General features: G+C 43.3%; 1 protein-coding gene across 1 annotated transcript in view; it reads left to right on the top strand.

Moving 5' to 3' along the window:
- DNAH6 (dynein axonemal heavy chain 6) overlaps nucleotides 1-24,663 on the top strand; it is a 364,598-nt gene that overhangs the window by 337,396 nt on the left and 2,539 nt on the right. Inside the window, 4 exon segments of the mRNA XM_054986586.1 lie at nucleotides 330-459; nucleotides 16,427-16,554; nucleotides 20,733-20,918; nucleotides 24,439-24,511. Of these exon segments, the coding sequence (XP_054842561.1) occupies nucleotides 330-459; nucleotides 16,427-16,554; nucleotides 20,733-20,918; nucleotides 24,439-24,511 (517 nt within the window).

The following is a 24,663-nucleotide window of genomic DNA, read 5'->3' as shown; positions in this document are numbered from 1 at the left end:
ATTGAATCAAGAATAGAAACGAGCCAAGATTCATTGTCATATTGCTATGCATGCAATTTTACGAAGGGCAAATTGCCCAGGGGAGGGAAGGTTGGATTCCAAGACATTTAACACCATTCAGTTCTATTATGATACAAAATAATATGTAACTGACAACAGTCCCTTCAAAGTAAAAAATAAAAAATGTCTTCCTCTTATGGTGAAAAAGAAATGTATAGACATATACATAAACGTAAGTTATTTTGAACAAGTCATCTTGAAAAGTTAATAGTTTCCATGATAAGATGAAAGCATCCTCTTTTGACACATTCCTCACCTCTTTATTGCAGCGCAAAGAGACAAATACCTTAATCACTACAATACTTGAAGTGCAGCCGCGATCTACTGTGCAAGGAACAGGAAAAAGTAATGATGAGATTGTTCAAGAGCTTGCGAGCACAATCCTGACCAAAATTCCTGGTATGGAAAGTACTGTCAATATACTTTTCTTAATATCACCAATAGATAGACTTAATTGTTTCCTATTTAACTGGTTAGTAGCACATACACTTTGTGTTCCATAAAGGTTCTTAACTGTGACCCCAAACGAATAATATGGTACTTAATTGTGAGGTAAGTATAAACTCCCTTTTTACAGCTATTTTGACTTGACAGACCAAACACATCTGGAACTGAAGAACAAAACATTTATTTATAGAAAATAAGGTATGTAACAAGTTAAAGGTTTGGTGTGGAATAATCAGCATGAAATGCACAACTACTCTCAATTTCACTACCCAGAGATTACCCACTGAGGATTAACATATTGAAACTGCTTTAATTTCCAAACACCAACACTGAGGGGAGATTTGATTCCTTTTTCTCCAGACAGAATTCTTCAGCATTCAAGGTTCAACTGTAACATTTTTAATCACAGCCCACAGGCTTACTATTCAGGTTCCAGGAAGCAGCCCAACAACAAAGCCAGGTGTGCTGCCTGTGCTCCAGCCACACAACCAGACCTCTGTTCCTGTATACTTGGTTTCCCTTAGGAGCAGGACCTAGTGAAGCTGTAGCAGGATGAAGCCCAAGAATGGGAGGGGCTGCTTCTCTTTCAGGCCATTTAAACTTTGGCATGAGCTGGGAGCCTTACTCATTCAATCAGTTTACATGACTCAGCTTTTAATAGCCTAGCCGGGGAATCCTGAAACAGCTGCCCTAGTTCCTGACCTAGTCTTTGGTGTCATTGCAGGTGCTAGCCAACAGAGGCCCACAACAATTGGCTTCTATTCAACATGCTGGAAACTCTCAGAAGCATTTCCCCTTAGAAAAAATTTTTTTTTCAAGGAAACAAAGCTGTTATTACTCCATCTTCACCAAACTGATACTGTAAAAAATCAAAATTGTCCACCCTCATTTCATCCAGTAAGAGATTGAAGAGGATATTTGATTGATGGGTATCCTTCCCCTTTCTTGTGTTTTCTCAGAATGTATTTGGTAGCAAATTTTTTGAAATTTTTGAAACAGAAATAAAGCTCTTCCAGAGTAACAATGTATAGCACTTTATTGCTAATCAGCAATATAAGGAGCGTTGTTTAGCAGCTGATCACTGAATTTATCTGCTGTTTTGTGAAGGATGTCATACAAGTCGCTTTACTCATTCTCGAGAGGGATCGCCATGTTAATCTGTGGCCACTTCTCCTGGCCCTACCACTGCTTGAATTACTGGTTGCCCCACAAGGGGTCCCTCCTGTTATGCCACCCCAGCTGGGGGGGGGGGTGCAAACTGGATGTGTGGTTTGAGGGAGACCCTGAAGAGTTGGGCTTCTTCATTGTACATGCTTTGGAGTTTTTCCAAGAGTGGGGCCATACCTTTCCAAATGAGCACAGCCAAGTAAGCCACCTGGGGTCCGGGCTGGGTGGCTCGGTGGCTAAGTGGTATGTCACCCTATATGAGGCCCAGGCCCCGGAGCTATGGAACCTCAATACATTCATATGGGCGCTACGGGCCCAATTCGTGGACCCGCTCGAGGAGGCGCGGGTCCTTGAACCAAGCTGAAGCAGATGCAACAGGACAACTGGCCTGTGCGTGACTATGCCGTGGAATTCAGGCAGTACGCTGCAAAAGTGCATGACTGGACAGAGGGAATCAAGATCAAATTCTTCCGAGCCAGGCTAAACTCCGATTTAGTGGCCAAGACCTTGGTACAAGATGATCCCAAAACCTTGCTGGGATGGATCCAGCTCGCCTGCGAGGTGGAGAACTGGGAACAAGTAGTCAGGCTACTGAAGATGCAACACCGAGGTAATCAAGAAAAAATCCTCCGGAGCAGGAGGCTCCTCTCCCTGGATACAGAGCGGGCCATCAGAATGAGGCAAAGCCTATGCCTACAGTGCGGGGGAGTGGGACATTTTGATGCCGAGTGTCCAGAAGGGCAAAGAGGACCTGTGGAGAGAAGCTGAGTGACGATGAAAGCAGCAGCCCTGACAGGGAACCGATCTAAAAAGGCCCCTAAGAAAAAAAGTGATGTAACCACCGGACTCCAGGTGACGGAGGGATCGAAGGGATCTAGCAGAGATCCATCGGAGGAGGAGGAGACTCCCACCCAGCCATCGGGAAATGCCAACGACCTGTCTTAAGGAGGCCCTGCCGGGAGGTCCTGAAAGAACCAGTACCTCGAGAGGTGAGACCAAAAGGGGCCTTACTGTACATGCTAGTGACTTTAGTTAATCCCCTGAGGGGGACCCACATCCGAGTGCAGGTGTTAATTGACTCTGGGTGCACTCAGGACTTAATTGCCCGGGCCCTAGTTACCAGGTTGGAGCTGAGTGTATGTAAATTGAACCGTCCTATAGTGTTTGAGCAGATGGATGGGTCCCAAATGAAAGGGGCCCCTGCTAATGTGGAAATGAAACTTGTCCCGGTGGGGATGGGGAATCACTGGGAAACCAAAACTTTTGTCATGAGTGATGCCACCCAATTCCCTTTGGTGTTGGGAGTACGATGGCTGTGGGACCACGACCCGTTTGTAAAGTGAAAAATGGGAGAACTGTGTTTGGGGCGGGGGGGATGCCGAAATCAAGTCAAGTCAAGTTAGCCTTTATTGGCATATAGCAGCAATTCAAGTTATCCACTTACAAAAAAGAAAGAACAAAGTTAAAAGAATGCTGTATTACAAATACAAAAATACATTTAGAGCCGAAATCATGTCTGGAAGCCGGAATGGGGCCTAGGTGCACCCCGCCTCCCTGAGAATGCCTTGTTAACTCAGGAGAAGATAGAACAAATTTCCCCTGAATACTATGACTTGTACCAAGTGTTTGATGAAAAGGAAGCTGATGAACTCCCCCCCCCCCCCACCAGGGCCACTGACAGTGCTATAGAACTGATCCCGGGGCAAAAGCTCCCAAAAGGAAAATTATACTCCATGAGCCCAGGGGAATGAGAGGAATTGCATACGTTCATTGATAAAAACTTGGCACACGGATTCTTCTGGCTGGTCAGCTCTCCTCATGCTGCTCCTGTGTTGTTTCGGAAGAAAAAAGACAGGGGTTTAAAACTGTGTACTGATTTCCGGGAGATTAATGCTGTCTCCATGTCTAACGCTTACCCCCTCCCTTTGATTCTGGACTTGTTGGGACTGGGAGTGGTGTCCCAAGGAAAAATCTTCTCTAAATTGGATTTAAGAGACGTGTACTTCCAAATAAGAATAAGGGAAGGAATGGGAAACTGCTTTCAACACTCCGTGGTGACAATTTGAATATAAAGTGATGCCATTCGGATTGCAAGGGCCGCCGGAGTTTTTTATGAATTTAATTAATTAGGTATTACACAAATACCTGTACAAGGGTGTGGTTGTTTACCTTGATGACGTGTTGATTTATTCACAAGATTACAAATCTCACGTGAAACTAGTGTGGCTGGTATTGAAAACCCTAGGAGACAACCACCTGCTGGTGAAGCTGTCCAAATGTGAATTTCATAAAGAGGAGTTGGTCTTTTTAGGGTACAGAATATCAGGAAATTGATTAAAAATGGATCCCGCTAAAATACAAGTGGTGCTGGGGTAGGACCCCCCCCCCAAACCAGAAGGCAGTTGCAATCTTTTCTGGGCTTTGCTAACTTCTACAGACCCTTCATAAAGAACTTTGCCCAGATCTCTTTGCGACTAACTGACTTGCTGAAAACCAAAGGGAAGAAACTGCAAGCCTAGTGCTAGATTAAATTGGACTATGGAATCCCAAGAGGCTTTTGAGCATTTAAAAACTCTATTCACCTCCAAGCCAGTCCTGCGGCACCCAGATGAGAACTGGGAATTTATTGTACAGGTGGATGCTAGTGATGTGGCAAGGGGTGTGTGTGTCATTTTGCAAGCAGATGATGAGGGGAAATTGCACCCCTGTGCCTAAGTGTCAAAAAAAAATTCTGAAGCTGAGCGCCATTGGGCGGTATGGGATAAAGAAGCTTCAGCAATTAAGCTAGCTTTGTGTACTTGGAGGCATTGGTTGGAGGGGGCTAAAGTGCCGTTTGAAGCCTGGACCGATCATAACAATTTAGAGACACTATGCACCCCGCGCAAACGGCACCAAACACAGTGGGTTCTTCGCCAAGTTTAATTTTACACTGAAGCACCTCCCCGGCAAATCTAACTTCCTGGCTGATGCCCTTTCACGCATGAAAGTCAGAGAGAAGAAGTGATAGACACAATGTTTTCGCCAGCCCAACTGGGGGTGGGGGGCAATAACCACCTGGAGCCAAACTAAACCGTTGAAGCAAGAGGCTCCCCCTACAGACTGGGAGGAAACGGTCAGAGAGGAGATAGAGAAAGAGGGAGATGCCCTCCCAAAAGACAAAGTGCAAAGGAAAGAAGGGGTGGCTGGTTTCAACAGGGTAAAATATATATTCCAGCCACCTTAAGAGGAGAAGTGTTAAAACAATGTCATGATGCTAAGTTGGCTGGCCACTCTGGATATTTAAAGACGTTGCATTTGGTACAAAGACAATTCTGGTGGCCAAATATGAGAAGGGACATTTCTCAGTACGTGTCCACTTGCCAAGTGTGTTTGATGGGGAAAAGCAGGCGGGGCAAACTGCCTGGTCTTCTACAACCCTTAGAAACCCCCTCTCGACCATGGGCTGTGGTCTCAATGGATTTTATTTCTGACCTTCCTACCTCGAAGGGGAAAACAGTAATTTTAGTGGTGGTTGATTTGTTTTCCAAGCAAGCTTATTTCATTCCCTGCTCCAAAATTCCAACCACAAAGAAACTGGCTACCCTCTTTATGCAACACATGGTCAGACTACACTCATTTCTGGATAAGGTAATATCCAACAGGGGAGTCCAGTTCGTTGCCAACTTCTGGTGGGAGCTATTGCAAGTAGCCGGGATTGAATAAGGCATCAGCTCCGCCCATCATCCAGAAACTGATAGACAAACCAAAAGGGTTAATCATGTGCTGGAACAGTTCTTAAGGTGTTACATCAATTACCAACAAGATAACTGGGCTGACTTCCTAGTTTTCGCAGAATATTGCTATAACAATGTGGTACATAGTTCCACAGGGGCATCCCCCTTTATGATAGCTCATGGATACGAGAGCACAGCAATGCCATTTCTGAAAACCCCAGCTACCCACAAACCAGGGGATTTGGGAGAATGGTGGTCTAACTTAACAACCCAATGGAGGATAATTAAAAAGACTCTGGAAAAAGCCAAAGAGGATTACAAAAAATACTCAGATAAAAAAAAGGTCTGCTCCATGGAAACTACAAGTGGGAGATTATGTGTACATCTCCACTAAACATCTCAGAGGGGAGCAACCCAGCAAAAAAACTAGGGTGGAAATTCTTAGGTCCATTTCAGGTGAAAAAAATTAATCAATGAAGTGACTGTAGAGGTAAATCTACCCAAGAACTTAAAAAATGTCCACCCGATATTTCATTTCAGCCTCCTGAAGAAAGCTCCCCCACCTGATAAGTGGCATCCGAATTGCGGAGTCCCCCCCCCCCTTGTAGTGGACGGACAGCTGCACCATGAAGTGAAAGGAATCTTGGACTCAAAATGGAAATGGTGCAAACTGTTTTATTTAATTCGTAGGGTGCATTTTGATGAGAGTCAAAGGGAGTGGGTAAATGCCTCTGATGTAAATGCCCCAAAGCCTATCCTAACAAACTGGGACCAATGTGAGGGGGGGAGACTTTCTTGAGGAAGGCAGTACGTCATATATGCCTGTCTGCATATCTGCCATGAATGTATCCTGTGTTATGTGCTAGTCCCTTGAGGGCATAAGAAGTTTCTTATTGTTGTTAGGGGAGTAGGTTATCTCACAAGTATTTACTTTCACTTTTCTTGCTGCCCCCAGATGTGTCCTAGGAAGCTGGCTGTGGCCAGCTCAAAATGTATCGCTCTTCGGAACTGGGATGATTGCATTCTTTGTTCTGTCTAGCCTAAACATAGCTTCTCCCTGACAACCCCCCTAGATTGTTTGTGCCCAGTTTTTTAACGGCCCTTATCCTGATGGCAGGAACATTCCCTATAACTAACACTACCAACCCCCGTTACATCACTTCTGCCAATTTCACTTGTCTGAGCACCTTGAACTGATGGCTCTCTAGTAAAGTTACTTCAACCAATACACCTGTGTGTTTGCTGTGGAAAACTTGGGGATTCTGCCTGCCAAGGACTGACGGCAAGCACAGACGAGCTGGTTCCTTAATGCTTGTGAGAGGAAAAAATGAGGTTCCAAGTAAGGCTATAGAAGATGTGTTCCGGTATATCTGTCGTAAATGTGTTGTCATACTGTGAGGTGATACAGATGCCCATGCTCATGCCATTCATTTGAAAGTAAGAAGTATCCACAAATCTTGAACTGTTATAGGTTTGGATGAAGTCAAAAAGCTCAACAGCCAGCTGTGTTCATGGCATCACCAAGGAGATCATTCCAGACAGTTTGTAGTATGTTGGTGTAGAAGGATTCCACATCCATAGTAGCCAGAACTGTGTTTTGAAGATGATCGTAAATGGACTTTAGTTTTCTCAGGTAGTCTTGGATACCCGCCAAATAAATAGGAATGCTGGTATCCTACAGTCAGAGAATGAAGTCCACATAGCAAGATTTTTCTGCAGCGAGTGTCCAAGAACCTAATTTTGTAGATCTTGGGGACGAACTGAGCTCTTGTCAGCACTTCCTTAGCCATCCTCTTTGACAATAATGCCAGCACTGTTTGGTGTTTCGTTCATCAGAAAACTGCAACAAAAGAGATTCAAGGCATCTCAGAATATCTTGACAACTAGGAAGTGGGGAAAAGACAAAACTAATGATGGTTGACGGGAGGAGAGGGAAAATTTATTCACAGAGAAGATTACAGCTACAGTGTACAAATGTATATCACATCAAAAGGATCTACAGGGAATTGACAAACATGGTTCACACACCACAGTATGTACTCTTAATACTGTGTCCTGTGTCGTCTAGTGATGTCCAGGCAAATTGTGGGATATAGGGTCCCATAGAAATATATTTGCATTAAACACAGATAAGTCTGGGAATAAAATAAAATATAATAAATAAATAAAGTATAATAAAATCCAAAGGGCTGTCGGAATATATTCATTTCATTGTGATCACATTGTTGTGACATAAATATTCCTTGTACTTAAGGTGGTTGATACAAATGGAATTTTAAGGGATCACAAAATAAGCTCAAAGTAAACTTAAAGAAAATAAAAATTCTATCAAAATTTTTCATTTAATATCTCCAGAAAACAATGGAGGAACTTGGATGCCTTTTGTTGCATTGATATAAATTGGACTGGGCACAGAATGCAACAACCTTCTAAGTAATTCTGACAGCAAAAATCCATTTAAAATGCAAGTATTCTCTAGAACAAATAATTATGCAGCAACAGCACAAACTCAGGATGAACAACTTACATGCAGTATTTTGTTCCTGAACTCTTAACCCCAGTAGACCAGATTGTTCATATTCACGGCTTCTTGGAGGCACACATTCAGAGCACACACACTCTGGAAGCTCTGGAAATCTCCATGGCTGGCCTGCTTGTGCACAGTCCCAATGTGTGCCTGCACAGAAGATCACTCAATGAACAACAGTTACAGATAAGCCCAACTCTATTTTATAGAAACTGTTCATTATAAATCCTTACTGCAAAGGCATTCACCCTCTGTGGTGAAGGACATCTTGATGGGTGATTCCCACCCTCCATTCAGGGAGGCAGGAACAAGTTTTCTACTTCCTATCTTCCTACTGGGAGTCACCCTTTCAGTTTCATTCCTTCCTCGACAGGGAGAGCAGATTCATCCGTGCGCTGCCTTGCCTTTCAACTGTTTTTCTTCCTTTCCTTCACTTCTGCTTTCCAGAACCTGATTCTTGCCTTGTTTACTCCTTTCTACTCTACCTCTTTGCTATTCTCGTTCTCTCTGCGCGCCTGCTAGAAGGCTTGCAGGGGAAGCTTTCTCCTTCCTTTGGTCATGGCGGCCATTTCATGGCAAGACAGAATCGTGGACCAGCAGAATGTGCTCTTCCATCACAATAGGATGGAAAATCATGGGGGACGTGATGGATTCCTCTCTGAAGGAGAGTTGGAAGCCTCCTTCACTATCGCTTCCTGGCAACAACCCCAGAGACAGTGGGGCAAACCGTGAGGAAGCTGCAGCTGCGGCCACTCATATCGCAAAGAGACCAGAAGTGCAAAGGACACTATTCCTCCCTTAGCAAAGGAAACAGGGCAGCCGTTTCTTGCCTTGCCAATGAGGGCAACATTGCCAACCAGCTGGGAGTTGGCTATGGAGTGGATTTCTCCATATTCTTAAGCTAGTCTACTGGCGTAAGCCCCAGTGCAGAGCAGCCAAGCTGGTCTAAAATTCAACAGTCATTCGTGCCTCCAGAGTCCATTGTGAAGAAAGGCGAGCTACTCGTGAGTAATGCGATGGGATCGGGACCCGTGGTAGTATGGTTATCTTATCTCAGAAAGCCACGGCAGCCATTTCTGGCCTTGCCAATGCTGGCAACCTTACCAACAGACCAGGAGGTGGCTGCAGAGTGGTTTCCCCACATCCAAAGCAAATCAATGGGTGCAGGACCCAGCGAGAGTACCAAATAGCAATGGCCTCAGGGTCCTGTGCTACTCATGGTCTACTTGTGAGTAATGCAGTTGGGTCAGGCATTGCAATGCTATCCCCAAATTTCTTAAACTTGATTACATAAACCGAGACTGCCAATTTTTGTCAGAGTGCTGAGGGAAGAGACAGGCCTCCCTCTGGTTCTTCCTCTAGGCCTTCCACCCCCCAAAAAGGGAACTGTGGAAGAGGCAATTTCTTACAAAGGGAATCCTAGCTGGACCTCTGAGGCATCTAGAAAGGAAACCTGTACCAGAAAAAGAAATGGAAACTGAAACGTATGCAGATAGTGTTTTCTCCCTGTTGGTTCCATATATGCCTACACGCCCCTTTTTTCCTCCAGGGATTGGGGTCAGCTCTCCCCAGGGTTCTTAAACTCTTTTAATCAGTACAGAGTAACTTTATTAAGTAGAAACAAAGAAAAGAGCACAAGGCTTAGCAGGCTTTCCCTTGCAGGCCTTCAGTGGAACTGCTCCAGCTTTTAGTATCCTGGGACCGACATAAAACATGAAACTGACTCCACGACATTACTGTGCTGAGAGAGAGTTCTCACTGCAATTGTGTTCATCCTGTCTCTGGAATCTTTCCTGTATGACACCATTTTTAACAAGAGACAGTTTGGTGTTATGGCTGGAGTGTTGGCCTGGGATCTGGGAGATCCAGATTCTCATGCCATTCTCCCTGGGAGCCCTGTCTGTGGCCTTGGGCCCATTCTCTAGGACTGGCCTGTCTTGCAGGTTTGTTATGTGGCTAGAATGTAAAGGTATGAAATGTTGTATACACGTTGGAGCCCTCACTGGGGCTGAAAACTGGGGTTTAGATAAACACAACCATCTTTCTACTCAGAAAGGGTGCCCTGGGGCAAGAAGTCCTTAATGCACAAACTTTCATTGAATTGGCTACTGGCAGGGCCTCTGCTGTAACCCTTAACAAATATATTCTTTGTTCCAGTGGTCATCATTATTGTTGTTGAGGATCTATAGATTAAATAGCACCTTATCTCTATTTCACTCTCTGTAGACAGCAAATGCTATAAACTGTTAGTCTATGTGAGAACCAGAATTCTCTGTTCCAATTTTTGCTTTAAGCTACTGATGAGCAGGTCATTATGACCTCTCTGCCATTCCCTTGAAGGGAGCATGAAACGTGTTTAACTCTGTCCTAGGGCATACAGGATATGGGCCAAAGTGCTATGAATTGAGGCCATTGATCATCTGTAATAACAGATTGCATCCTTGTTGGAAAAGATAAAAGCCCAGTGGCTCCCTAAGAACTAACATTTATTTGCTATGTGTTTTTGTGAGTTCAGTTAACTTTTTCGTATATCTGTGGGTTTCATAGTGACTGTTGCTGTAACTTCATAGAGACTCTGAATTCTTTGGTTCAAATAGACAGCACTCTTGTTACAGGTAAGTGCACCCCTCCTTTCTCATGCCTCCACTCCCCCAGGACAAGAGGAAATGGAGTGTAGAACATATTCTTCACAGCACCAAAAAGAACGGAGATTGGAGTGTGATACTAGACTTAAAATATTCAACAAGTTCATCAAAATTAGGCATCTCAGATTGGAGACAATGAGATCCATCACAGAATCCCTACTAATGGAGGGCCCATAGCTCAGTGGCAGACCACCTGCCTTGCATACAGAAGGACCCAGGTTCAGCCCATGGCATCTGTTGTTCATGGATCTCAAGGCTGACCTATACCAAAGGAGTACCTTACTGTACTGGATATAATGGAAGCATATCTCCACATTCTGATCTTGTCTGGGCACCGAAGACTCCTCCGTTTCTGCACAAGGGGCTCCATCTGCAGTTCAGAGTACTTCCATTTGGCCTCTACACGGCACCAAGGGCCTTCACAAAGAATTTGGTCAACCCAGTGTAAAGCTAAGGGAGGAAAAGCATTAATCTACACACTACCTGGTTGACTTGCTGATCAGGTTAAGCTCTGCGTGCCTACAAGCTTACAGTTCCTGATCAACTGACAGAGAAGTTCTTTATAATCTAAACAATGACTAGAACATCTGGAAGCCCTATTAGACACAACATACAATTGTTTCTTGCCAACTGAAGCAGTGGTAAAAAAAGAGAAAGGAGATGTCACAAGTGTTCATCAAGGCCAGGTATTTACTGATGACATTTGCGAAACTGATGAGTCTACTGAGGTCGACTACAGACAAGACCCTTACAGACTTCTGAGACCCTTCCAACTACAAATTATGAACAAGAAAGGTCTTTCTATTCAGTTTCCCCTCACAATAAAAATAGATAAAATAATAATTTGTTTAAAAGCCTCTTATGGTGGACAACTATGACAGGCCTTCTGCAAGGAAAGCAACACTGCATTCCAGTAATGGAACAGGTTCCATGGACACCAGTCTGTCCAGACGAGGAGCAGCACTAAAAGATCCACCAGTGCAAGGTCGATAGTCCAGCAGTGAGACGAGACCCTCTGTCAACCTACTGGAGCTTCGGGCAATTTATCTAGCCCTACTACACTTCAGACCATGAATACTAGACAAACACGTTCTAATCAGAACAGACAGCATGTCAACCAATTAAGTGGACAGATATTTCACCAGGTGCTTCCATCCCGAGGCCAAAGTAACCGATGCGTTGACAGCACAGTGGCCACACATTCTGCTGTTTGCCTTCCAACCGCTCCAATTCTCCCGAAGCTAATCAGGAAGATAAGAGAAAAAAAAAAAGCAGAAATCATAGTGGTAACACCCTACCGGCCGCAGCTCCCACGGCTCTCTGCTCTTCAACAGCTGTCAACACTTCCACCACTGACTTCTCCAATATCTCTGGATATGCAATGGCATGTTCCGCATCCATACATGGAATAGCTACATTTAACCACATGGAAAGTGGTTAAATGCTTTTCATCCCAAAGAAGAAATGTCGCATACTCTAGACATAAGACTTATTCTAAAAGCAATTCTTTATAGGACAAAGCAAATCTGGAAAACTGCTTCCTTATTTATCTCTTATATTCTCACCAAATAAAGGAATGAGGATGTCTAAATCTGACATTAGCAGTAACCTCAAAGCATGCATCATCAAAGCACACAAAATTCAAAAACTAGACATACCAGCTAGGATTACTACTCACTCAATACAAAGTGCTGCAACCAGCGCAGCATTTGCCAGACATGCTACAGTTAAGAGATTTGCAAGGCAGTTACTTGGTCATCTGTATCTACTTTTGTTAAACACTATAAGCTGAACACTTACAACTCAGCGGATGCAGTATTTGGCAGAAGAGTATTACAACATATCTTATGACTGGATGACAATGACCGGCCCAGAAAATAGGGACGCTGCTCTGGGAGGTCCCATCAAGATGTCCTCCACCTCAGAGGGAGAACGGACCATTGGATACTCACCATGAAAGGTCCTTCTCCTCTGAGGAAAGGAAGACATCTTGCCCCTCCCAAAGTCATTGTCTTTTCACTCTCTTCTGTCTGACAGATTCACTTCCTGTCCTTTAACATGTTTGTTACTCACCTTTCTCCTTGTTATTCAATTCTAGATTGTCATATTCATAATTATGACACTATAACTGCTTTTGGAGTTGCCAAAACTGAAAGAAAGGGTGACTCCCACTCGGAAGACAGGAAGTAGAAAACTTGTTCCTGCCTCCCTGATTAGAGGGTGGGAATCACCCATCAAGATGTCCTCCTTTCTTCAGAGGAGAAGGACCCTTCATGGTGAATATTCAATGATCCGTTTTCATTTCTGCCTTTTGTTTGAAGAAGTCTGCTACTGAATCAGTTCTGAGTTGCCGTTTGTAGTCCCGGATTTTGATTGTTAGACTACCTTGATTTAATCATATATAACAGGAAATGGGTAAACATTTAATTTGGGAGAAATAGCATTTGAATCTTAGGGTTATTTAGAAGTAACCATGATCATCACTACTTACTTCTAAACACATCTAATATCATAATTCACAATCAAATCTTAGCCCTTCCCCTCCAGACTACTGTTCAGATTGAAACCCAGACTGTAGGTGATCTGATGAACAGTCAAGAGGAGTTTGTACTTCATGGTATTTTGAATTTTACTACAAACCTTGTTTTTCTTTTTTTAAAGAGTCTCTTAGGTGAACACAACTGTGATCCAAAGCATATACATTTTCATTATTTAGTTTTTGGTTACACAAAGGACTATATCTGAAGACATTTGTAAAGTGTAGGGGAGACAAAAGAGAGAGACCCTCCAAAACAACCTTTCTGAGTGCCAAAAAACTTTTTAAAACATTTTTTTTTTGCTACAAGAGCTAATTTTCAAGGAATCTCTCTTTTTGCTTTGTGTCACAGATTTGCACAATTGTGCTGTTTTGTACCATAGAAACAACAAAAGAATTAGAATCCACCAGCCCACTGCATATTGAAAATTTGTAAGTTTTTTAAAAATGGAACAAGTCTTTAAAAGCCTTGTTATTTTGTCATTTTTAAAAAGATGTTACTACATAAGCATTCCCTTTGCTCAGGATTCTCGATTTTCAGAACTGCAGACGTGTAAATATATGGAAATTAAATATTTTCCCCCTTTCATCTTTGATCTCCACAAACAATATTGAAATTTGCGAAGAGCATTCTAATGAAATCTTTTCTAATGGTCTGTCTTAGGATGGCCATTTCTCTCCTGGTATCTCCCTAGAAGCATAACTGAAGGCTTGTCTAGCAGCTACAGCAATTTCCCCTGCATGTCCATTATTGATTGATTGATTGATCTGTCTGTCTACCTAACATTTCTATGCTGCCTTTCAACCCAACTTAGGGTCCCTAAGGCAATGACAATCAAAGCCTTTGAAACAAATTTTTAAAAATACATATGAAACAATAAAAAAGGTAGAACATCTAGGCAGTTAAACAAAACACAGATAGTTAAACAAATATAGAGACTACAAACAAAACCTGTCCACCTCATGATTTTGTAAGTCAGCTATCCTCATAGTTGGATCACACGCTGATACTCGGCATTCTCTATTCATTTTATGATGAATTGCACCTTCAGTCTATAGTTTCTTTTTGAGATTCTGCTAGGCTTTGCTTGTCATGGCACATATCCATCCCCTTCATAGGTTATATGTTGTGCGTATTTGCCCAACGTGGACTGACAAAACAAAAAGTGCCCCCCCCCATAAAAGACAGCATTAATCAGTAGAATGAACATATCACAAATTATAACTGATACTTTCATTTGAAGCTTCCTTTGAGAAACAGTATTCAATACAGATGGTATTGTTGTGGACAATTTACATTTATCATTTGAAGCCGGCCTTGTGGTGAAGAATCTGTGTTGTTGAGCTGAAAGACGCTGTTGTTTTAAATAAATACTCACAAAATATCTCCTTAATCAAGTAATTAATCAAAAGCAAAAAGTTAATTGAGGAAAGAAAATCTCTAATTAGTTGTCAGCCCTACTAAATAACATGTCATCCATTCTGACTGTAGACTCTATTTTGAAAGACTACTTCAGGCCAGAGATAAAGAATGGTATCTTTGCATTGGTTTCCAGTCTAAGCAAGTAGTCTAGCCACATCAACCATATTTTAAAAATGTATTTTATGTGATAATTTTTAGAAGATTGTATGTTACCTTGAGTTCCATATGGTTGGCAAAGTATCTAAGAAATTTATAATAAACTAATATATGAACAAGAGCTTCATTTCATCCATCCTACTCGTTCTGCCTCTCCCCATTCTTTCAAAGCAGGGCCTTACCCATTTTCAGCTTTCATGAAAAAGTGCATTTTCGGCCCATTTGTTTGCACATTCTATCCAGTTGTATAAATATATTACTGTGTTTTACCTAGTTGTTTAGTAAATTTATTATTACCTTCTAGTGTTCTAGACTCTGAGCTCAAAGGCATTGAAATGTATTTGAATGTATTTTTCTTGATTATAGGTCTGTAGACAGCAATTTTGTCATGAGGGGTACGCAAGAGTGTATTTTTAGTTTTTAATTCATAAACAAAATATTAATTTTATAAATATTTTATATAATGAAATAACTTAAACACATTAGGCTTCGACATGTATTTGTTCTGGCTGTTCTGCCTTCATTGTTCCCTTCAACATACATGCACCTTTGCATACCAACATCAAGCAAAGCAAAGAATTCCATATTTTTTACACTACTTTAAGCTGGAATGGGGAAATTTTAGCCTGCTATAATTTTCAAATTGGTTACAGCACATTAAATCATTTCCTAAATTTTGTCAGTTCAAATCAAATTTTGTTACAGGTATCTAAATCTCAGGGAGGTAGTTGTTTTCATGTCTTGTATCAGAGCCATGTCCTTTGGTACATTAAAAACTCACACGTTTATTTTACAATATCCTTTGACGGGCTAACACCCATGTTTGTTTGTTTATTTGTCATTTATAGTCTGCCTTTCTCACAGAGACTCAAGGTGGATTGCACAGTGTAAGTCAATACGGTTACCAGCAGGGACACCCCACAGACAGTGCAATAGGGGCTGTCATGCTGTCATTTGCATTTTATTGGGAGTGAGAACCAGCAAAACACAAGCAATTGTTTTCAAGCAAAATCTGCCTGTGCTGCTTCTCACAGCAGCATTACTTTTGGGTTTTAGCAACCGTGGATTTACAGCTTTAGTTGTTCTGGAAAGTAAGAGGTGCATTTCTGCAAAAGGTCGTTCATTTGAAATTTGCATGAAGTATATGCAATTGAAGGCTAGGAGCCAAATCCAAGTGCCAAAACTTTTTGCTTCTGGCCCTCACTATTTGCCCCTGATTCCAAGCATCATACCAACTATTATACCAATATCAAAAAGAGTCCAGTAGCATCTGACGAAGAGAACTTGATTCTCGAAAGCTTATGCTACAATAAAATTGGTTAGTCTTAAAGGTGCTACTGGACTCTTTTTGATTTTGCTACCATAGACTAACACAGCTAACTCCTCTGCATCTATTATACCAATAAACCCCTTTCTCCCAAGCTGAGGTACTGGCAAAAAGCTATTTAAGCTCCTCTCCTACATCATAAATACCAAGATAGGTTTTTATCAGACTATTTACTTGATGTGCACTTCAGGGCTCAACTAGACAATATGTGTGACACAATCAGGTTGGGGATTCCCCAACCCAACTCCTGTCCAATGGTACATTAGGGAACTAACATTTCCAAACCTCCTAAGGTCGGATTCAGCTTGGTTGAGAATATGGCCCCTGGGGATAATTGGTTGCCAGTCGTGGGGATATTTTCTAATTGTATAGTAAGGGTACAAACAGGCCTTTTCTAACAGATTTAAACTACATTTATGTTGCAGAAAAGCTTGATATAGACACTGCTGAAGAGAGTCTTTTCGTCAAGGATGACAGAGGGCGAGTGGACTCCTTGACTACAGTCCTCGGACAAGAAGTGGATCGTTTTAATGGCCTTCTTAAATTGTTACGGGTATAACAATAATGCAGAATTCCCCCCTCCCCCAGTTAGCATAACTGTTGATATTGAATGACCATAGTTGTTTTCAGGACCCACTGCAAAAGAAGGCAGCTTCATTTTGTTAAGACTTTCACCAGCATGTCACAAAAGAAGTCCCAACGAGCTTTTGATTTCAGCATAATGCAAGAAACCACACGCAGAGATACGACAGAAAGGCCAGGGGGTGGGCTTCTTGAGGGACTAATGAAACAATGCAATTGATGTTGTAGACAACATGCTATTTAATCAATGCTAGTTTTTAAAGAATTATGTAGGGAAATGTAACAGTCCTGGTAGTCCTCATTGTAGAGACTTTCATTTAATATATTGGAAGGTTCCTTTCCATAGGTCTGGTTGACTGATGACCCTGGGAAGGTTTTATCTCAGATTGGGTGACTGTCACGTGATGTGTTACCACTTCAGTGAGAGCGCTCAGAAGTTGATCAGAAGCAACTCATATAACACTTTTGATTCCCTTCATATAATGAACATCTAAATTGTCCCAAATATATTATGATCTGTGTTATTTGCACCCACTGCCTTGTCTCTGCACTTTCATACATATAAGAAGGAGAACACGAATTGGCCAAGTGCTCTGACTTCTGTGTAGATGGTGGTAGAGCAGTGATCAAACCAGTCCAGAGTCTGGATCCTGCAGTTTGGTTGTGGATTAATGCATGGCTGATACATAATAGATGGCTACAAATCTCATTGTCTTGGAGATCTTGGGCTATGAAGTCTGCCTCGGTAGTGGGGAAGATGAACTACAGAATTTTTCTTCCCCTTTCTGCCTTTGAATTCCGTATATGATGTCACTGCAGTCTGGCCTGGATTTTAAAGATTCTTCTTAGGAATGCCTTTCAGAATTTAAGGTGACTTTGCTTTGCAAAGCTAGATTGACATAATGAGATCAGCATATCATATTTTGTGTCAATGGTATTGACAGTCTGAGTTGTCAGCAAGTTATTATTTCGGGCAATTATTGTGTCCTTTAAATGTTTGGAGACTTAAGAAACAGATTTTGAAAAATAAATCTTCAAGAAAAGATCTTCATGTTTTGAATATTTAATGGCTTGAAAACCATTGTGCTTGTGACCTCCTGGAACCCTGGTAAATAGGGATCTACTTTTGTAGGAAAGTAGGGGCAGAGCAATCTCAAGTGCGTCTACTTAGAAGCAAGGACCATTTCAGTCAGTGGGGCTTAGTCCCAGGTAAAAACCTTCTCCAGGCTACTATCTTACCAGGAATCTACTGAAGCTGAAATTTCATGTTGTCTTATAACTTGCATCCTGTCAAACTTTCTGACCTCTTTTTGCAAAGGAATGAAAGGAGAAATTCTTCAAAGATCATCTTCGGTTAATTAGATTGCTTAAGCTTAACATATGCCACCTAGGTATATATAAGACAAGCAGACAGTATGTTTTGAAATCATGAGGGAAGGTGTCTCATGAGCCACTGATGCTAATTAAAGCAACACTGTCAACTCTCTGGCTGATATTTGGGTATGTCAGCCAAGGCAGAGGACTTTACACAGGGGCCTGGCTATCCTTCCTCCCTTTTTCCTTTATCTGCCCTTGTTATTTTTCCTGCTGCGGGAATTTAGATGGTGACGTCCTTGGGCCAGGGAGCTGTTTTTTTCCTTTACACTCTGCTAAGCATACATTGATGATGTTCTCATACCAAGGCACATGCTGGAAGTAGTGGTACCCTTTTGTCCAGTCTAGTTTGTTCCACGGGGCTCTGGTGCTCTCGCTTGCAGAAAACGGCCGTGCATTTTGTCTTTACCTCACTCCTGCCTACTTGACCAACAACAAAAACACCTTCCCGATGCCAGAAATGCCCAAAGAAATGCTCTCTTCAGCTTCCCACAGCTACCCCCTGCTCTTGGCTGAGACGCCAGCTCTATCCCGGAAACCACCCCTCTCTTCTGAACTCCATAAAGTATTCATCCTTCAGCTCCCCCCCTCTCTCTCTCTCTGCCTTTTGTGCCCTCAACCTTCTTAAGTGAGCAGGCAGCTTGGCTCCTTGGCAACTTTTTTGTTTCTTGTGCCAGTTCTTCTTTATCCTTTGAATCCCAGCTTTTATTTGATTCCTCTCACTCAGCTTCTCCTTATCACATGCAAGTTGGATAATGCAAGTTGCTTCCACCTGGCTTTGCCCCAGCATTGTGAATTACGCTTCAAGGAGGATATATATCTGCTTCAGCAGTTGCTGGCTGCTATACTTTGCAATGGAAGCTGCAGTTGGGAAATGTTGCTTTGCTTTCATAGAATGCAGTAACGTTTTCACAATGTCCCCTGCAGTCATAAAGTCGACAATAGGATTTTTGGCATAGTTGCATGCTGCTTGTCTTCTTTTTTAAAAAATCATTAATCTTCATTAAAGTCACTGCTGAAAATGTTCTGTAACCTTAGAGGGAAAGAGGTGGCAAAACGAGAACAGTTCTAAGGATATCACAATATTTTTACAGGAAGATAATTTTATTGACAGGGAATTTTCACCCTTGCTTCTCAGCAAATTTGGTTGTGTCATGTTTGATTACAGATCATTTCTAATACCAACCCAAAGAGGTTTTATCACCTTCATTTGTTTAAAGTATTTTGAGAGAAATCACACCAAAAGTTGGTAGGTAGAAACCAGTCACAAAATGGTGTTGAGCTTTTGGTTTTCCTAAAATTCAGGCTGGATATTCTATTAAAAAATAAAAAGGACCCACCAAAGACTCCTAGAACAGTTTTTCAGTTCATATACATTTTCTCTAAAATGAATTGCCTTTAGACCTGTGTTTTTGCTATTCCGGTCAAGTATGCAGCAAGAGTTCCTTTGTCCATGGGTCTAATATAAAATAAACAGGGAAGGGTTATACACTGTGTCCATGTAGATGATAAGGCTAGATGTCCAAGGCAGTGAGTGATCTTAAAGAGTTACCCTTGCTTCAAAGGAAGTTCTGTTGAAATAAATTGGACTTAATTCAAGGTAAATACATTCAGGATTGGGGTACAAGTGAGAATGGCCAGTTCACAAATCAGAGTACAGAGGCTGGGACTGGGGACCCCACCTTGTGCAAGTTTCATGTGAGCTGTGTGTTCTCTCTCAAAGTCCTGCACACAAGTGATGCTCAGTTATGATTGTGGTTCATAAGGAGCAGGGGCTTCAACATTCTGGTGTGGCACTATTTGGCCTGTTAGGGAATCTTCCAACAGTATACAAGGGTTTCCCAAATGGAACAAATAGTGTACCCATGAAACTGTAGCAGTCAGGAAAATGGCTTGGGGGTGGGAAGGCGAAAGCCCCTTCTCCATATGTACCATTGTCATAATTGGGATCAGGCACTGCATGTATGGGAATTGGGAAGAATCTGCAAGTCACATGAGGCTATCAGGACACAAACTGTACTTGTGTACTCTGTAATGCATGAAGACGACTGCTCAACATTTTGTCTCCACTTTACTTGTGATTTAGAACAAGACATTTTGGGGAGGGAAAAGCAAGAAGAGTCCATCCTTACACGGGCTTCTTTTCCCAGTCTTTCTGCTCATCTTCATCCCCAACCTTTCGTGCAAAAAACAGGATAGGCAGAAAATTTCTCCTAGTGGAAGGGAAGGGGATTTTTGCCTATTCCCTCCTGTTCCAGACCTATGCTGTTCATAGGGGTCCCCTGTCCTCCAAGAGCAACATTTTGAGGATCATTTGGGGCTGCAATAGGAGTGAGAGAGGCTCATTCCACTGACAGATTCCCTTCTGATGGTGGAGATCTACTGTGGGAACCAAGCCGTATGAAAGTCCCCCTTGGTAAGCAGACACGGAGGACTGCAGAAAGAGGAGGTGAGAGGTAGGGTTAGAGAATCCCCAGCATTGGTAACTGTTAAAAATAAAATCTGGGTCTCCAGGTTGCAACCTGGCAATTGTAGTTGCAGCTGTTTAGGAGATTTGGCAGCAGCCTGAATAGCTGTTATGTTTGTGGCTGTGGCAACTGCACTTCAGCACTGAGATGGTCCCACTCTTTCTCTCTTGGCTTTAAAGGACTAGAAGCTCCAGAAAAGGTGGGGGGGGCGGGGGCTATGGATTCAATGAGACAGATGATGGGGCTGTACTTATGCTCCAATCATGCCTTCCATGAAGTGAAACAGGCTTTTTGTTTTTAATTTAAGATCTCTCTAGAAACACTCAACAAAGCTATTGCAGGTTTTGTAGTGATGTCAGAAGAGATGGAGAGAGTGTACCACAGCTTCCTGAATAACCAGGTGCCAACCCTATGGGCCAATGCTGCCTATCCGTCGCTGAAACCGTTAGGAGGATGGGTGAAAGACCTCGTCTTGAGGACAGCCTTTGTAGATGTAAGTATATAAATGCTATTTGCTAAGGAGGTGGCAAGTTCATATTTCAGGGCTACCTGTGATCTTTCCGCTGCAAGGATTGGAGGCTGCTGTTAGGGAAGTGAGTAAAAGCACATGTTCGCCTTTCACATTGAAACCTTTCTTCAGAAGGCATCTCCATAAATGATGAATGTTTAGTGGTATGCCATCATCATAACAGAAGCAACATGCAATCAAAAGTTCAGCACAACACAAGGCAGCGAAGAGAGTGTAGAGAACCAGCGATAGGTATCTTGGGAGTAGGGGTGTGCACCAGGAAAAAATTCGGTTTTCCCACTTTGGGTTTACCCGAAGTGGGTAAATGATCTGTAATATTTAAATTGCTTCATTATGCTCCGTAAAGATTCGAAGCATACCGAAGTGAGGAGGGAAGCGGCCTGTCTCCCAGCCCCCCAGTCCCACTCCCCCAATTACTCCCCTGTCCTCCACACCCCCACTCCACTTACCTGGCTATGGAGCCAGGAAGAAGACCAGCTCGGCAGCGGGGAAGCCCAAAGCCAACTCTTCCGCGGCCTGCACCACCTTCTCCGCCACCGCAGCAACCAGCTGGGTGGCAGGGAAGCCAGGAGCTGGCTCCTCCATGGCCCACACCTCCTTCACTGCTGCAGCAGCCAGCTGGGCAGTGGGGAAGGCCAGAGCCGGCTTCTCTGCAGCCTGTACATCTTTCTCTGCCGCTGCAGCGGCCAGCTGGGTGGCAGGGAAGCCCAGAGCTGACTCTTCCACAGCCCGCGCCTCCTTCTCCACCGCCACTACGGCCATCTGGGCAGAGGGGAAGCTCAGAGCTGGCTCCTCCTCCCCCCCCCCCGCCACCTCCGCCACCTCAACAGCCAGCAGGGCAGCAGGGAAGACCCAGATCAGCTGCTTGGCAGAGATCTCCCCACCAAACAGCTGGTCCATGGGTTTAAATGCCCCTTTTCCTGCCACTGCACATGGAAACCCCTGCCGGCTGGATCAGCTGCTTGGTGGGGATCTCCCCAGCCAAGCAACTGATTCCAGGGTTTCAATGCCCCTTTCCATGCCACTGCAAAGCGATGTGGAAAGGGGCATTGAAACTCCTTGACCCGAAGCTTCCTGAAGCGATACAAATCGCTTTGGGAAGCTTTTATTTGGGGTTTCCAAATCGGGCCCAGTGTGCTGGGCCCAATACAGAAATCCTGAATCATTGTGAATCGAGTTGGATTTGGGTTCTTCACCCAGATCCAAAACCCAAATCGCACACCCCTACTTGGGAGAATATTATCACTTGCTCATGGCTAGATGAGCCCAAGACTTTATGGAAGTAGATTTTTCAGAGGGATTTGAAAGGGAAGAGAGAAGTGGGCACCATGAAGGTGTTTAAGGAGGTAGTCTAGGCATAAGGGGGCAATAAGAAAGAATAGGTAGAGTTGAGGAGAAAACATCCCAGGGTTATGTCGTACAGAGGAAGAAAGGGGCAAAGCCATATGAAGCACAAAGAAGTGCCTGGTAGAGGAATAAAGAGAAAATGTGTAAAATGCATTTATTGCAACTTGGCTTCCATTTCTTTTGAATGAATAAATGCCAAATACGATGCACCTTAATCTCCCTCCTCAGCAAAACCAGTATTCTCCTTAATGCCAGATTGACAGCACTGATGTTGTTCTTCCTGAATTAAATTCTTTCAGGGAAAGTTGGCATTTATAGTGCCTCCTCTGTGTTTGTAAAAACCTCTGCACATCCATATGCGCAGCTTATGGAATGGCCTGCCTGAAGAGGTCAGGAAGCTCCCACTGTCTTGGCTTTCTACAAACTATGCAAAACTGAACTATTCCAGAGGGCTTTTTTATTTAGATAACAGGCCCATGCCATAAGAAATGGATCAGACAGATGTCTTGGTAAAGGGACAAGGCCTGTACATTATACTACTGGTTACTATCTGTGGTGTAGATATGCTCCTACTGGGAATTTCCACATTGTTTAATATGTTCATGTCAAATTGCTTGTGTTTTGTTTCTGCAGTGTTTAATATATGTATTTGGATCTACGTCTGTTTTTAAGTTTCTGAAATCCATACCCTGTTGCAGGGTTACCCAACATGGTGCCCCTGGGTGCCATGGCACTTGCCAACACCTTTCCTGATGTCCACCAAGTGTTTCTAAGTTTCTGATTGGCCACCAGAGATCGGATTAACCAGTGTGATGTAGTGGTTAGAATGTTGGACTGGAATCTTGGAGACCCCGGTTGGAATACCCCCTCTGACATGGAAAGTGGCTGGGTGACCTTGAAAGAGACAGACCCTTTCTTCTGCTGCCTGAGCAGCAGGAGAACGGGGCTGTCAGTTTCACAGACCCCGCACCAGTTTCAGCCCATTGGCTGAACCCAGCGTGGGGTCTGTGAAACTGACAGCCCCTTTCTCTTGCTGCCCGGGCTATCAGTTTCACAGACCCCGCACTGGAACCAGTGCAGGGTCTGTGAAACTGACAGTACAGGAAGCAGGAGAAAGGGGCTGTCAGTTTCACAGACCCCACACCAGTTCCAGCCGATGGGCTGAAACTGGCACAGGGTCTGTGAAACTCCGAACCAGCCATGGAACAGCTGGAAAAATTAATTTGTTCTGAAAAAAACGCGATCCCACGGAATGCGTGTTTCGTTGCAAACGAACCAGCCATTCCATGCAGAATTTTGTTCCGTGGTTCGTTTTGTGCCTATCTATACCCCACAACAATAATCACCCTAAGAGGTGGTTGGGGCTGAGAGAGCTTCTAGAAGCTGCGACTGACCCAAGGTCACCCAGCTGGCTTCAAGTGGGGGAGTGGGGAATCAAACCCGGTTCTCCAGATTAGAGTCCCGCGCTCTTAACCACTACACCAAACTGGCTCTAGTTGGGCCAGTGTCCATTGATGCAAATGTCGGTTTTCTGAGAATAGCAGAATTTTCATTCAGCTATTAAAATACTGAACTGCTAATGGTCTCCAGGTGCAGATAGAATGGGACCCACCTTTAAACAATTCACGCAGTATTTTGTGTAAAGGCCCCCAAAGGCTGCTGAGAATTAGTAGGTCCTTTGGCCCTGGAGTGCCTTATTGAACCATTCAGGCATTTGGTGAGGTGTTAGCAGGGAAGTGGGGTGTTCTTCAGAAGCTCCTCTTCCCATTTGCTTTTGAGAGCTGGAAGAGAAAGCAGAGTCCCAGAATGCTGGGGGGGGGGGGGGGAGTGGGGCTTGCCTTCTCCAGCTTTTGCATTTGTGTGGGAGCTAGTTGGCATTGGGAGAAACCCTTAGCTGTAACCAGCATGTGAGACCTGCAAACACAAGAAGCAACCTTCTGCTGCATTCATGGTTTCTGGATTGGGGCCCAAAGTAATGAAAAAATAAAAGGCTGTATCCCTTTAGATAGAGAAGTAGAATTCTGGCCAAACCCAGTTCCACTGCCCATCAGTGCAAAGAAATGATGCCAGTTTTTTCTTAATAAGTTAAATGGAATATCAGATTCAATACATAACATATATCAAACTTTTTTTTTAGTTCTGGCTCAAAAGAGGTCCACCTAAATCATTCTGGATTTCTGGCTTTTTTTTCCCGCAAGGATTTTTGACAGGTAAACATTAATAAGAACAAATGTCATTTGATATTAAAGTATGGAACAGTTACCAGTATTTTGCTAGAGCTGAGAAACAGAAAGCATCAGGGTTAATGAAATATGTAGGATCTGCATTTGGTCAGACAATGGCAAACCATGTCTGAATGTCT

This window comes from Eublepharis macularius, chromosome 8 (assembly GCF_028583425.1).
Source record: "Eublepharis macularius isolate TG4126 chromosome 8, MPM_Emac_v1.0, whole genome shotgun sequence".
In the NCBI taxonomy this organism is placed as follows: Eukaryota; Metazoa; Chordata; class Lepidosauria; order Squamata; family Eublepharidae; genus Eublepharis; species Eublepharis macularius.
Note: the sequence above shows the minus strand (reverse complement) of the source record. Positions and strands in the feature narration are given on the sequence as shown.